General features: G+C 39.6%; 1 protein-coding gene across 1 annotated transcript in view; it reads left to right on the top strand.

The window, feature by feature from the left end:
* fancc (FA complementation group C) overlaps positions 1-9,451 on the top strand; it is a 119,495-nt gene extending 110,044 nt beyond the window's left edge. The window contains exon 8 of the mRNA XM_043705344.1: positions 9,361-9,451. Coding sequence (XP_043561279.1) covers positions 9,361-9,451 — 91 coding nt within the window. The remainder of the gene's footprint in view (positions 1-9,360) is intronic.
* Positions 9,452-16,220: the final 6,769 nt, after the last annotated feature.

Below are 16,220 nucleotides of genomic sequence, written 5' to 3'. Positions count from 1 at the left end.
CCGATCCTTGTGGCACTTCACTGGTCACAGGCCTCCAGTCTGAAAAACAACCCTCCACCACCATCCTCTGTCTTCTACCTTTGAGCCAGTTCTGTTTCCAAATGGCTAGTTCTCCCTGTATTCCATGAGATCTAACCTTGCTAATCAGTCTCCCATGGGGAACCTTGTCAAACGCCTTACTGAAGTCCATTTCGATCACATCTACCGCTCTGCCCTCTTTGTTACTTTCTCAAAAAACGCAATCAAGTTTCAAGTTTGTGAGCCATAATTAAAGTGCTTTACTTAATATTGGTTTCCATTAATAAGAAATGATGATGAGATGTGAACTATCTGTTGAGAATATTTATTGTTTTTCTTATATTTTTCTTGCCTTCAATTTCTTGACAAAATATCCATTTTTTAAAAAATTATGGACACTTTTTATTTTAGTAGCTTGGCGATAAAATAGAGTGTGCTTCTATGTGCGTTATGGAAATGTCAGTGAAGCAGTATTCAATATTTTTTTTTGTTGTTTGTGTAACACCAATATGGAAATGTGTGCCTCAACCCAGTGGTAACAGTCATATTAAACCATAAGCTGTCTGCTCTTTCATCAGTAAAAGATCCAATGTTGCAATTTGAATAGAAAAAACAGAATTCTCCAAGGTGTCCTGGCCAACATTGCTTCATCAAGCAACACCATTAAAATAGATTATAAATGCCAGTGGTTGGATGTTGGAAAGCAAAAATTAAGGCAAAAATGATAAAAATGTGCAAAGGTCTGGTTGCATTTGTAGAAAGAAAAACAGTAAATTTATCAGGTTGATGATGCTTCTGATGTAATACTATTTACGATAATAAGACTTATGAAAATCCTACTTACAATAATAAGGCCATTGAAACCTTGATAGTCCATATCAATTGACACAAATCCGTTTGGCAAAGGTACAATACATTGTGAATGTATATTATTTTTGTTTGCAAACACTACGGAGCTGTTAAAGGGTTTAGTGTAAAGATGCAGAAAATCCTGCTTCATGCTGGATATGTTGTGTCTAAATGAACTGTGAATTCCGTAGGGTTGGATGGCTGGAATACTATGGAGCAGTAACAATGAAACAGGTGTAAATCCAACTCTTTGTACACCAGCGAGTTCCCTTTGGAGACAGACCATTCACCTGGTGTGTGGATAATGACTAACCATATCTTCTGTACTCCAGTCTGTCCTCTCCCCTTCCTGAATGTATCAATCATGATGCAATATCTCTTTTCATTGAAATAAAGTATGGTGAATGCTAGAGATCTGAACTAAAACTAAAATTGTTGGAGAAACTCAGCAGGTATGTCAGCTTCTGTAGAAAGAAAAAAGCTAATATTTTGACTTCAAAATGATGACTCAAAACATTAATTATGTTCCTGTTACCACAGATGCTGCCAGGCGAGTTGAATTTCTCCATCATTTTCTGTTTTTATTGACTCTTTTCATTTGAACCTCACTGCCATCTTCGAAGGTCTAGAGGCAAAAAGCTTAATTTCTAATTTATTTCTCCTAAGAACACTTTCAAATAGGAGCTGTACATCTACAGTTCTATTTGGGAGAGCCCATTATTTGCTTAAGAACTTAGCATAATGAAGATTGCACGCAAGAAATATTTTGGATCTAAGCACTTTCGATGCTTTACAAGAAATTGTAAAGACCCTAAGCTAGTGATCACAGAGCAAACCTCAGGGTTCAGTAATCCGATCATCTGCCATCACCAACCTCCTTTTCCAACCAAAGTCCTTGAATATACTGTCACCTCTCTCTCTTCCCCCCCCCCCCATTATCACCTAAACCTTTTGTCTGAATGCAACCAATCTGGTTTCTGCATCCATTAAGGTATAGGAAGGGCCCCTTTCTAAGTAACAAATGTAATTGTGATGGAGGTAAATTTCCATCTTGCTCTTCTGAACTTGCCTGAAGCTTTTGACATGCCTGACAAAACCATCCTCCTCCAATCTGTTGGCTGTTGCCCAGTAAAATGAAACTGTTCTAATATTTCATTTTTACCTATCTGTTCATAGCTAGAGAATCATTTGCATTGACTTATTTTTCTGTTCCCACTCTGTTAGTTCTGGTATTTCCTAAAGAACATCCTGGGCCCTCCTATTTCTCATCTATATGCTGTCCCTCGAGTTGAAAAGGGTGATGTTGGAAAAGCACAGTCGGTCAGGCAACATCTGAGGAGCTCGAATCGACATTTCGAGCATATCTAGCATCAACATCATTCAGAGATATAGCACAACTCCCACAAACATACAAGAATTGTATCTCCACCCAGGACAAAGCAGTCCACTTGACTGACATCCTCCCACCACCTTAAACATCCAGTCTCTCTACTGCTACCACATAAAGTCAACTATATGTATCATCTCCAATTCGCACTGCACCAGCTCCTCAAAGCTTTTTTGATAGCACTTCCAAAACAAGAGATCTCTACCATCTAGAAAGAAGAGGGGGGCAGATGGATGGGAATACCATCATCTTGTAGATTCCCCTCTGAACCACTTACCATCCTGTCTTGGAACTGTATCATTGTTCCTTCATTGTCAAAATTCTGGAACTCCCTAACTGCATGATGGTATACTTAACCCCATGGCTGCAGGGTTAGACAGGCTGCCTGCTACATTCTCATGACAATTAGGAATGGGCAATAAATGCTGGCCTAGCAAGTGACTCCAGTAAACCATGAACAAAGTTTTAAAAATAAATAGAACGTTACAGCACAGTACAGGCCCTTTGACTTTTGATGTTACGTGACCTGTCAAACCAAACTGAATCCCATCTAACCTACACTATTCTATTATCGTCCATATGCTTATCCAATGACCACTTAAATGCCTCTAAAGTTGAAGAGACTACAACTGTTGCAGGCAGTGTGTTCCATGCTCCTACTGCTCTGAGTAAATAAACTACCTTTGACATCTATCCTATATCTATCACCCCTTAATTTACTATGTCCCCTCGTATAAGCCAAGACCATCTGAGGAAAAATGCTCTCACTGTCCAACCTATCTGACCCTCCGATTATCTTATATATTTCAATTAAGTCACCTCTCAACCTTCTTCTCTCCAACGAAAACAGCCTCAGGTCCCTCAGTCTTTCCTCGTAAGACCTTCCCTCCATACCAGCCAACATCCTAGTAAATCTCTTCTGAACCTTTTCCAAAGCTTCCACATTCTTCCTATGATACAGTGACCAGAACAGAATGCAATCGTCCAAATTTGGCTGCACCAAAATTTTATACAGCTGCAGCATGATCTCATGATTCCGAAACTCAGTCCTTCTATCAATAAAAGCTAACACACAATATGCCTTCTTAACAACACTATCAACCTGAGTGGCAACTTTCAAGGATCTATGTACCTGGACACCAAGATCTTTCTGCTCATCTACAGTACCAAGAATCTTACCATTAGCCCAGTACTTTGCACTCCTGTTACTCCTTCCAAAGTAAATCACTTCACACTTTTCTGCATTAAGCTCCATTTGCCACCTCTCAGCCCAGCTCTGCAGCTTATCTATGTCTCTTTATAACCTACAACATCCTTCGTCACTATCCACAACTCTACTGACCTTAGTGACATCCACAAATTTACTAACCCATCCTTCTATGCCCTCATCCAGGTCATTTATAAAAATGACAAACAACAGTGGAGCCAAAACAGATGCTTACGATACCCCACTAGTAACTGAACTCCAGGATGAATATTTCCCATCAACCACTATCCTCTGTCTCCTTTCAGCTAGCCAATTTCTGATCCAAACCTCTAAATCGCCCTCAATCCCATGTCTTCATAATTTGTATAATAGCCTACCGTGAGGAACCTTATTAAACACCTTACTGAAATCCATATACACCATATCAACTGCTTTATCCTCATCCATCTGTCTGGTCACTTTCTCAAAGAACTCAATAGGGTTTGTGAGGCATGACGTACCCTTCGCAAAACCATGTTGATTATCCCTAATCAACTTATTCCTTTCTAGATGATTATATATCCTATCTCTTATAACCCTTTCCAACACATTATCTGCAACCGAAGTAAGGCTCACAGGTTTATAATTTCCAGGGTTGTATCTATTCCCCTGTTTAACAAGGGAACAACATTTGTTATCCTCCAGTCTTCTGGCACTATTCCTGTAGACAATGACGACATAAAGATGCAAACCAAAGGTTCAGCAATCTCCTCCCTGCCTTCCAAGAAAATCCTAGGATAAATCCCATCTGGCCCATTGGACTTATCTATTTTTACACTTTCCAGAATTGCTAACACCTCCTTACGCAGTTCAATCCCATCTAGTCTAATAGCCTGTATCTCAATATTCTCCTCAGCCACATTGTCTTTTTCTAGTGTGAATATTGACGAAAAGTATTCATTTAGCACTTCGCCTATCTCCTCTGACTCCACATACAACTTCCCACTATTATATTGATTGGCCCTAATCTTACTCTAGTCATTCTTTTATTCCTGATATACCTATAGAAAGCCTTAGGGTTTTCCTTGATCCTATCCACCAATGACTTGTCATGTACCCTCCTGCCTCCTCTTAGCTCTCTCTTTAGGTCTTTCCTAGCTAACTTGTAACTCTCAAGGGCCCCAACTGAGCCATCACATCTCATCCTAACATAAGCCTTCTTCTTCCTCTTGACAAGAAATTCAACTTCCTTAGTAAACCACGGCTCCCCTGCTCGACAACTTGCTGCTAGCCTGAGGGTACGTACTTATCAAGGACACCAGTAGCTGGTCCTTAAATAAGCTCCGCATTTCAACTGTGGCCATCCCCTACAGTTTCCTTACCCATCCTATGCATCCTAAATCTTGCCTAATCACATCATAATTGCCTATAATTCTTGCCCTGAAGTATATACTTATCCCTTTCCATCACTAAAGTAAATGTAACCAAATTACGTGCACATGATATTGCTTCTAAAATTACTGCAGCTTTAAGTTGTTTTTCGTTTTGCAAATATTGAAACTGTGTTTCCGAAATTCAACTTATTTTACACCAGGCCTTTTATAAGTTTAGAACATATGTTAACTTTTTTTTCCCAATTTTCTCATTCCTTCATCAAAGCGGCTGATTCTAGTACAAGATGTGCTAATAGTGCAGGATTTAGGTCTGCATTGGCATAAATTACACCGAGGAGTACATTTATTCACTAGTATGGTTACATGTGTTTAATTTATTTCAAAAATATGCATAAATATATAAGCGTTTATTTTATTTCATGTTAAAAAAAATTCTCTTTCCATTTCTATAATGGTGCTGTTATGATCAAGATGAGAAGAGTGTCCTATCTCACTCTGGTGCCACTGGTCCATGGTCACAACATAATTTTAGTTGTTTACCCAGTTCAAGATATCGTCAGTTGTATGCTTTCTTTATATTAGATTTATAATAAAACAGGAAATATAATGACTTAGAATAGAATGAGGAGAAAGTGAGGACTGCAGATGCTGGAGATCAGGGTCTTCTACATTGGGGAGGCAGGACACCAACTGGTGGAACGCTTCAGGGAACATCTGTGGGACACACGCACCAAACAACCCCACCGCCCTGTGGCTGGCTACGTCAGCTCCCCCTCTCTCTCCACCAAGGACACGCAAACTGTGGGCCTCCTCACTGCCAAATCCAAGCCCCCTGAGTCTGGAGGACGAACACCTCATCCTCTGCCTTGGAACCCTCCAACCACACGCCATCAACATTGATTTCACCAGTTTCCTCATCTTCCCTCCTCCCACCTCATCCCAGAGCCAACCCTCTTGGGGGCACTGCCCTCTTGAACTGTCCTACCTGTCCGTCTTCCTTCCCACCTATCTGCTCCACCCTCCCCTCCGACCTGTTGCCATCACTGTTTCCACCTATATCTACCTATCGCCTTCCCAGCTACCTTACCCCCAGCCCCACTCTCCTATTTACTTCTCAGCCCCCTTCCCCCAGCCAAATTCTTATGCTTGAATTTCCTCGATTATGCTTGAATTTCCTCGATTCTCCTGTTCCTTGGATGCTGCCTGACCTGCTATGATTTTCTAGCGCCACACTTTTCGACTTAGAATAGAATGACTTGATGAGAAAAGTAAATATACCATAGCCAAGTTTGCAGATGACACAAAAATAGATGAGAAGACAAGTGACGAAAATGACACGAGGAATCTGTAGAGTCAAATAGACAGATGAAGCGAGTGAGGGAAAATTTGGCAGATTGAATATAATGTGGTCTCCTCCACATCGGGGAAATAGGGCGCCAACTTGCAGATTGTTTCAAAGAACATCTCTGGAACACCCATACCAACCAACCCCACCGCCCCATGGCTGAACACTTCAACTACCCCTCCCACTCTGTCAAAGACATGCAGGTCCTGGGCTTCTTCCATTGCCAAACCCTTACCATTCGATGCCTGGAGGCAGAATGCCTCATATTTTGCCTTGGGACCCTTCAATCACATGGAATTAATGTGGCTTTCAACAGTTTCCTCATTTCCCCCCAACGCCCCCAAATAATCCCCAACTCAGCACTTTCTGACCTGTCCATCACCTTTCCCACCTATCCACTCCAGCCTCCTCTCCAACCTATCACCTTTTCCCTCATTCCTGATGAAGGGCAGATGCTCAAAACATCGATTCTCCTGCTTCTCGGATGCTGCCTGACCTGTGCATTTCCAACACCACACTCTCGACTCTGATCTCCAGCATCTGCAGTCCTCACTTTCTTCCACTTGTGGGAGAGTGTAGGATCAGAGAGCATGATCTCAGAGTAAGAGGTGGCACATTGAATTTGATTTGATTTACTGTAGTCACGTGAACCTACGTTCAGTGAAAAGCTTTGTTTGCAAGTAGTACAGGCAGGTCATAGTAAGCAAGGACATATAGATAAAGGATGCTTAGACAGAGTGAGGCACACAGGTCATACTGTACAGGAGGTGCACGAAGCAAGATTGACATTAACAAGATCAACATTATTTGAGGAAGAGTCACTAGACCCTAAACATTAACTCTGATTTCTCTTCAAGGTGCTGGCAGACCAGCTGAGTTTTTCCAGCAACTTCTGTTTTTGTTCAACATTATTTGAAGTTAGAGAGTCTATTCATCAGTCTAATAATGGCAGGGAAGAAGCAGTTCTTGAACGTGTGTGTGTGTGTGTTCGTTCAAGCTTCTCTATCTTCTGCCTGATAGAAAACATTGTAGAAGAGCACTACTGAGGTGGGAGGGGTCTTTGATGATGTTGGCAGCCTTTCCATGGCAATGAGAAGTGTAAATGGAGTCCATAGAGGGGAGGTTGGCTTCCATGATGGTCTGGGCTATGCACACGACCTTGTGTGATTTTTTACGGTACCGGGCAGACCAAGTACTACACCGTTATGCACCCCGATAGTATGCTTTCTTGGGTGCATCCGTAAAAATTGGTGAGAGTGCATATTGATATCCCAAATTTCCTAAGCTGCCTGAGGAAGAAGAGGCATTGTTGTGCCTTCTAGACCATTGCATTTACTTGGGAAGTCCAGGACAAGTTGTTGGTTATTGTCAATACGAGGAACATTACGCTCTCAACCCTCTCAACCTCAGCTCCGTTGATGTAGATGGGGGACACTGTCCTCCTTCTTTCTTCCTGAAGTCAATGATCAGTTCTGTTGTTTTGCCGACATTGAGAGAGAGGTTGTTATCATTGTACCATGACACCAAGCTCTCTATCTCCTTTCTGTATTTTGACTCATCATTGTTTGATATCCGTCCTACCATAGTGGTGTCACCAGCAAACTTGTAAATGGGGTTCATTTGGAATTTGGCTACACAGTCATGGGTGTACAGGGAATACAGCAGAGGGCTGAGCACACATTCTGGGGTGGGGGTGTCTCCAATGTTGAGGGTTATTATGGAGGAGGTGCAGTTATCTATCTTCCCTGATTACAGACTGTGAGCCAGGAAGCTGATGAGTTTCCATTTGCAGAAGATGGAGCTGAGACCTAGCTCTTAGAATATTGAGTTTAATCTGGAGGGATTACGGTGTTGAAGGCAGAGTGTTGTCAATGAATAGGAGTCTAATGAAGGTGTCCTTGTTATCCAGATGTTCCAGATATGAGTCAGAGCTAAGGAAATGGCATCATTGTGCAACTGTTACGTTGGTAAGCAAATTGTAGGGAGTCAAGGCAGGCTGGGAGGCCATTGTTGATTTGGCCCACGACCAGCCTCTTGAAGCACTTCATGAATATTGAGTTCAGAGACAATGGGCAGTAGTCATTGAGGCATATTGCATGTGCTTTCTTTGATACTGGGAATGATGGTGGTCTTCTTGAAGCATGTAGGGACTTCAGCTTTTGGTGGGAGATCTTGAAGATGTCAGTGAATACTTCTGCCAGCTGGTCCACAAAGGAATTAACTGCACGGCCAGGGACTCCGTCCAGGCCTGTTGCTTTCCTTGGGTTGACTCTCAGGAAAACTGATCTGACATCTACAGTGGTGACGGAGGGAATAGGTGCATCCAGGGCTGACACTGTACCGCTGGGATTCTGCTTGAACTGAGCATAAGCAGCATTGAGTGCATCAGGGAGGGATGTGTTTTTCTCTACTATCTTGTGATGCTTCATTTAAGACAGAGTTGTAGCTGAATTTCTTCTCTCAGAATAATGAATTGTAGAATTCTTTACCACAGAGAGCTGTTGAGGCAGGTCATTCAGTATATTCAAGGCTGAGACAGACAGATTTTAATCAGGAAGGGAATCTAGAGTTATTGAGAAAAGGCAGAAAAGTGGACGTGAGGATTATCAATCAGCCTTTCCCTCCGTAAGCTTTGTCCCCAAATATTAACCAAAACAATATCCAAGCAAGATAGTCATAAAACCCCAGCAGGTCAGGCAGCATCCAAGGAGCAGGGGAATCGACATTTCGGGCATGAGCCCTTCTTCAGTCCTGAAGAAGGGCTCATGCCCGAAACGTCGATTCCCCTGATCCTTGGATGCTGCCTGACCTGCTGCGCTTTTCCAGGAACACACTTTCAGCTCTGATCTCCAGCATCTGCGGTCCTCACTTTCTCCTAGTCATAAAACCCAGGCAGGTAATTTCTAAGAAGTGAATCTAAGCAATCAGTGAAGTCAAGTGATTCCCACAAGTGACTTTTAAAATAAATGTTCCAGTGTGTATACAGAATGTGAAGTTAATTCAGATTTTCAAAGATAAGAGGAGCGGTGATGTCTGTCTTGGTCACATTGAGCCTATACAATGGGAAAGTTTGGATTCATTATTGTATGTAATTAGCTGTTATGCTGGTGTCCTTACCTGAATAAAGTTTTTGTTTACTTTGACCAAAATTTATTTTAATTTTAATTTTTTGTTTCTTGAGGTTTTTATGGTCAAGCCCTTGTGCAGTTCTGACACCTAGATGTGGCTTCCCTGCCAAGATGTTTGCCAATTCCTGGTCTAACTTCATGTGAGCAATGCAATAACCTATCTACATTGCATTAAATACATCACGGTCATACAATATGCATTTAGAATTCTGAATTGATTAAATTTAATTAAAGACAAACAATAACCACATTGCTATCTAGAATCAGTTGCGCCTGTGGTTTCATGAAGAACTAACAGAATTGAAACTCAATGTGTTAAATAGCTCAAAGCAGGGGGTTCTTTTTACCTGTAGATTTCAACCCTTTCCTCTCTCCAGGCTGTCTTAAATGGACAGATAATAAGATATATTATAATAATAATTTCTCAGGAACTGTAATTTTCACAATAGCATGATGGAACTTCTCAACAAAATTGTCTGTGCACCTTGGAGTGTTTTGGATAATGCTTTTCATTGAAGCCCCACTTATGCTGTTGCAGTTCCTCTGCAGTATAATGATATTTTGATAGCCTGCATCTTTCATCTGTATATTGTGTATACATTAGGGGTTGTAAATTCAAACATCTAGGAATATCTGATATCTTTATTTCCTTTTCTTCATTTCCAATGTATCTGCTGTAACAGACTCTGCACCCTCCTAGAACCCAAAAACAAATTTTCCAACTGCAATTTATGAGGGCATAGACAGCACTACCTGGAAGTATGGTGGAAGCAGATTCATTTGACGCTTTCAAGAGGACATTGAATAGAAACAATGTGCAAAAGTTTTGGGAAATAGGAATTAGAAATGAGTAAAAATACTTGAGAGTCAGCGGAGAGACAAGTGTCCAAATAGCCTCTTTCTGCATCATAACAGTTTGGTGATTCTGTGACATTCTTATATTTTAGAATTCATAAATAATTCCATCTCGAAGTAGATGTGTACCTGAGGCTCCCATTGAGTCTATAGGCCATCCATCCACAATGACATGAAGCCAGTTCTGAATCTGATTAGAAGCCAGCATAATCCTTGGCACAACCAAAAGTAAATGTAAACACAATAAAAGCAGTAATCAAAAAAGAGATGTAGCTATCACAAGAAATTAAGTGTTAAATGTATCAAATATATCATATCACTGATGGGAAAGATATGACAAAGACAAAGTTATTTAAAAAAAGTTAGGACACGAATTACAATAGAAAGAATTGGGTTTTTAATTATACTGACCAAAACATAAATATTTATTTACATTATTTTGAACATTAAATTGTAAAAATAGCATGCACATTGATTGTTCAGTACTGTATTTTTAATGTTGTGCTATATATAAATATGGCAAATGAAGTATAAGTAATTGGTTACATTGAGTGAAAGTACCAGGCTGATTGCTGGGATGACAGGAATGACATGTGAAGAAAGGCTGGATTGTTTAGGATATTATCGCTTGAATTTAGAAGAGTGAGGGGGGAGGGGGAGGTCTCATAGAAACAGAAACATATAAAGTTCAAACAGGGCTAGATGGTTTACGCAGACCCAAAAAACAGGGCCTAAAACACAGGGGTCACTGTTTAAAGATATGGCGTAGGTCTGAGATGAGAAGATGCTTCATCCACACAGTGGTGAGTCTGTGGAATTCTCTGTTGCAGGAAACAGTTGAAGCCAAAACATTGAATGTTTTCAAGAAGGAGTTAGATTTGGTTCTTAGGGCTAAATGGATCAAAGGGGAGGCAGGGTAATAAGTTAGGTAATCAGCCAAGATCATTTTTGATGGTATACCAATCAGGAGAAGTATGTGTTGCCCTTGGTTGACACCTTGGTTGTCTTGCTGCTGGCATTGTCTAATCAGTTTTAGAAGTTTCTTCCTTACACTCTTTTTGTATGATTGGCCTGTCACACGTTGGTCTGAACTAGCTTGTGTTTTTTCACAGTGTGAGCTGTGATCAGTCTTGAATTTGTACAATCTGGACTGGTTACATATTTTAGAAATCTTTGCTAATATCCTGGTATTTGAATTTGGATTTCTGACTCTGACTCTGACCAGGATACTGAATAAATTGAAAACAATGGCCATGATGTGAGCAGTGATCATGCCTGTTGTATTGCTAAGTGTTGAACAATGGAGATTTGGAGAAATAATCTGTCATATGTTCAACAGTTACTGATTGTAACTGTTCATGCTGGCTCTGGCCAAAGTGTAAGATATCAACTCTGAGAATATCTTCCACATTCCAATGGATTTGGTTATGTCAAATCTGATGTATTCTTCATGTTGGCGTTGCATTGTGAATCTGCCACTGCAAGGAATTGGTGATCAGTTATATACTGAGAGTTGGCCTCTCATAGGTTTCCCATAAAGTAACTTGCTGAGGTACATATTCTTTGATTTGCATAGTGCTAATATGTTGGCACTAGCTTCTGTATTGATTTTAACTTTTAGGGTGAGCCGGCCTGTCTTTTCAGGTGGCTGCCCAAAATCTTGTAGGTGGTAGATTACAATGATGCAATAGTGGCAGTTCAGCAATTATCACCGATCCCTGAGTTGTCACAATTCATGAGATTCAAACCAAATCTACTTGGTGGAACATGATGTAGTCAAATCGATTAGATGTTGTCTTAGACTGTTCAGTAAAGTTAGATTACATGGGATCCAAGAAGAAACAGCCAATTGGATACAAAATTAGCTTGATGGTAGAGGATGGAGGATGGTGGTAGAGGATTGTTATTCAGACTGGAGGTCTGTGATGAGTGTTGTGTACAAGGATTGGCTTTGGGTTCACTGTTGTTCATCATTTATATCAACAATTTGGATAAGAATATTGGAACAATTGTTAGTAAGTTTGCAGATGACAACAAAATTGGTGGTATAGCGGACTGTAAAGAAAGTTATCTAAGAATATAATAATATCTTAATCAGATGGGTCAATGGCTGAGAATGGCAGATGCAGTTTTTAAAAAAAAATTTTATTGAGAATTTTTTTCTTTACAAAATTATAAAATTACAAAAATATTATAGTATAAAATTATAACACCAATTACAATGAACTAACTACTACCCGACTTTACAAATCAAATCAAAACTACACTCACTACAAATCTATAAATAAATATAGATTACTCAGCCACACTGAAGCTCCCAAGGTTTGGGAGTATTAATTATTACACCCTTATTTATTCGGGATTCTTCCTCCCAGGACACAAGGCTCACGTGGATGCAGTTTAATTTAGATAAATGCAAGGTTTTGCATTTTAGTGAGGTAAACCCCAGCAGGACTTCAACAGTTAATCGTAGAGCCCTGGGGAGTGTTGATGAACAAAGGGGCCAAGGGATGCAAATTAATAGTTCCTTGAATCTAGCATTACAAGTGGACAGGTTGGTGAAGAACGTGTTTGGCATGCTTGCCTTGTTGAATATAGGAGTTGGGATGTAATGTTGAGGCTGTATAAGATATTGATTTGGCCACTTTTAGAATACTGTGTAAAATTCTGGTCTCCCTGCTATAGGAAGGATGTTGTTAAACTAGAAAGGATACTGAAATATTTACAAGGATGTTGCTGGGATTGGAGGTTTGAGTTATAAGGAGAGTTTGAGTTATAAGGAGAGTTTGAGTCGGATGGGACTTCTTTTCCTGGAACATAGGAGATTGAAGGGTGACTTTACGGGATTTTAAAAAGTATAGATAAAGTGAATAGCCAAGGTATTTTTTTTACATAGGTAGGGGAGTCCAAAACCAGAGGATGTAGGTTTAAGCTGAGAGGGGAAAGATTTAAAAGTGACCTAAGGGGCAAATTTTTCACATAGAGGGTAGTGCATGTATGGAATGAGCAGCCAGGGGAAGTGATAGAGATGGGTACCATTTTACAACATTTAAAGGACATTTGGACAGGTACATGAATATAAAAGGTTTAGAGGGATATGGGCCAAACACAGCAAATGGGATTAGTTCTGTTTAGGCTATTTGCTCGGCATGGACAAGTTGGACTTAAGTATCTGTTTCCCTGCTGTATGATTCAATGACTCCAGTTGAGGACATTGATGAAGTTGATCGTCTACAATTTGGACAGAGTCATTGCGCACAGTTATATTCTACATTGTCTTTTAAGGATATGGTTTTAATAGTTGTAAAAGCTTCTGATCATCTTACATCATTGCCATGGTGAGTGGAGTTGAGAATATGGGAACTTGGTCATCCTCTGAAATTTACTTTTCTGGTTGACTGTGCACCTCATTGTGTATAATTATTCTTAACACATTCCAAGATGCATCTTGATGTGGTACTATCATGTTGGTTATTTGTTTTCTATTCTGAGGTTTGCATTGGCTTTGGAACCAGATTTCCTGCACATGCGTGACAAATGCCCTTTGGCGCTATTTGCATTACAGATGTGAAAGACAGCTGGGCAGTTTTTGCACATATATGATAAACTGTGTCTGTTATAGATCTTAGAGATTTAGTGCACTTTGACTGTCACAATGTTTGCTGCACATAAACCTTGATAATCACTATTAGCCTGCCACAATGGCTTCATGCTTGTGTCCATCTTCAAGTAAATATCAATGGTGTGGTCTTTCCCGAATATCCTCCTTGGAGGCTGTCATTTGTGTAGCATGAACCCTAATTCAGTGAGCGCCTCTTCGGAGAAATAACACAGACAATTTTCTGCAGCACTTTTCAATAAACCTATCTGTGAAGTCATATGGTATTTACCTGTATGGCAACAATTGGAAATTGTAAATCCTGAAGTTATTTCTTACCCTGATTGGTTCTGAAGTACTCTCCAGATCTTTTCTGTATATTTCTGTTCTTCCACGGCCAGACCATATGTATTATTTCTATCAGACCCCTTTATCTCAGAGAACTCTTCTCGGGATCATTTATTGCTTGAGCAGTAAATTAAAACGGCACGCATTGCTTGATTAGCTGTGATTCAATAAAGCCATCATTGTGTTCACCTTCTATCAGGAATAGAATGCAGTGTTTGTGTAATTTTTGGTTCTTTTTATTTACTTTGTTTTACTCTTTTTTTTTCCTTTTCTGCTTTTTTTTTCAACGTTGCTGTTCCTTTACTGGGCTTTAATCATTTTAGATTGTTCTGTAGAAATTAGAAGTGTAGTCCTGTAGTAGCAGCTTTCTGCCACTAGATGATAGTTGTACCAAATAAAAAATGCGACAGGCTTTCGTCTGTTTTCATGCTAATTTGGTGAGTTAGAATGTCCTCAGCACCTAGATAAGCCCAGTCAGTTTAGAAGCTGCTTTTTAGTGTTTCAAATGGTGTGTTTCATTCAGGAGAGCCCTGAATTTATGCAGTAAGAACACTTCGGTGTATTTTTTCCATTTTAAATTGGAAAACTTTATGTTTAAAATAGATATAGGGCTTCTAACTTGATAGAACTTGTATTTTAAGCAAAAATAAGGTATTTCTGCCTCCAGGCTGTTCAATTTGTAGATCATTGCTCACAGAAATTAATGCTATTAGTTTTCCGAATGCTTTGAAGTCCAGAACTGTCAACTAGCTGACGTTCTGTGAGGTTGTCTGCCAGTGGGAACTTGATATCTTATAAACAGTCACTGCTGTTTACCATTTGTACCTGATGTGGTGATGCATTGTTAACTCCTGTAACATAAGATTAAACATGAGTAATGGAAAGATTCAACAGACATTTATTATAGCTAATGATGTGTACATATATTACAATCATGGACACTTCAGCGTCTGGGCTATGTGGTTACAGTCAGTCATATGCTTTCCTCAGTGTGTCATGCTTCAAGTTGTTCTAGCTAAGATAGAATCTGATACTATTTTACCCTCAATCGCATGCTATGGTATGGTGATATTATGAGCATGTACCCTTAAAGTATATGGCATATTAACTGTGAGATATAGCACATCAATGATATCTCTTAATTACTGCCAAACCTGACAAATCACTGTTTACAATTTCATTCCTTACAATTTTGATAAAAGGAGAATTAAAAAACTTTTTCTTTCCATCTTTAATTGGGTTAGGTGGATGCAAGGACAGGGAGAAAAGGGAAGCTAAGAGCATGTAGAAGCAAATTACTGCAGATGCTGGAATCTGTACTGAAAACGCAAAATGCTGGAAATCATGGTGGATCAGACAGCATCTGATGGAGAGACAGCAAGCTAATGTTTTGAGTCTAGATAACTGGTTTACAGCCTGTACTTCTCTGTGAGGATGCTTTAATGTGATTGGTTGAGTGGAGCAAAATGTGATATAATAACAATGCAATTATTATTTTTGCTCAAATAACAACAGTGACTGCAATGGGATACATTTGAACTAGTCAGTGAAGAGCTATCTAACTAGAGCTATCACTGAAAAAACACAACTATTCATATATTTTAAAAATCCATAATAAATGAAAAATGTAAATCCCCTTAAGTGGTCACTCAGTTGTGAAACAAAATCCATTCAGCAGCCACATTTAAGATAGATAATCCTTTAATCATTTCTTAGAATTGTCAATCTAACTGTGAACACAACCTCTTATTCAGATAAGTGCTTCTCAACTTTTGAAACACAACCATTCGTAATAGGTTAAGCTGTCAGAAACAACCCATTTACAGCTGTAAACAATGAAACCTATTGAAAGTGTAAAAAAAAGCTTTGTTCTTTTGTAAGTTACACTAAATGTCCTATAAATCAAACTAGTCTAGAAGTAAGGGAAAGCTGCAGCCCTATTTTTCTTTTCAACCTTGAAGTGCTGTAGACATTTAGATCACTTCAGGTTATGACATTAATATTAGCCAAGCACTCTTTTCTTCAGTTCTTATTGCATAACAGTACTTTTTACGACAGGAAGAACACATGTATGCATCTCAAAACTTATACCATGTTGGTAAATATAATCTA

Source organism: Chiloscyllium plagiosum, chromosome 2 (genome assembly GCF_004010195.1).
Source record: "Chiloscyllium plagiosum isolate BGI_BamShark_2017 chromosome 2, ASM401019v2, whole genome shotgun sequence".
NCBI lineage: Eukaryota > Metazoa > Chordata > Chondrichthyes > Orectolobiformes > Hemiscylliidae > Chiloscyllium > Chiloscyllium plagiosum.
The sequence above is the reverse complement of the archived record's forward strand: the minus strand, read 5'-3'. Positions and strand labels throughout refer to the sequence as shown.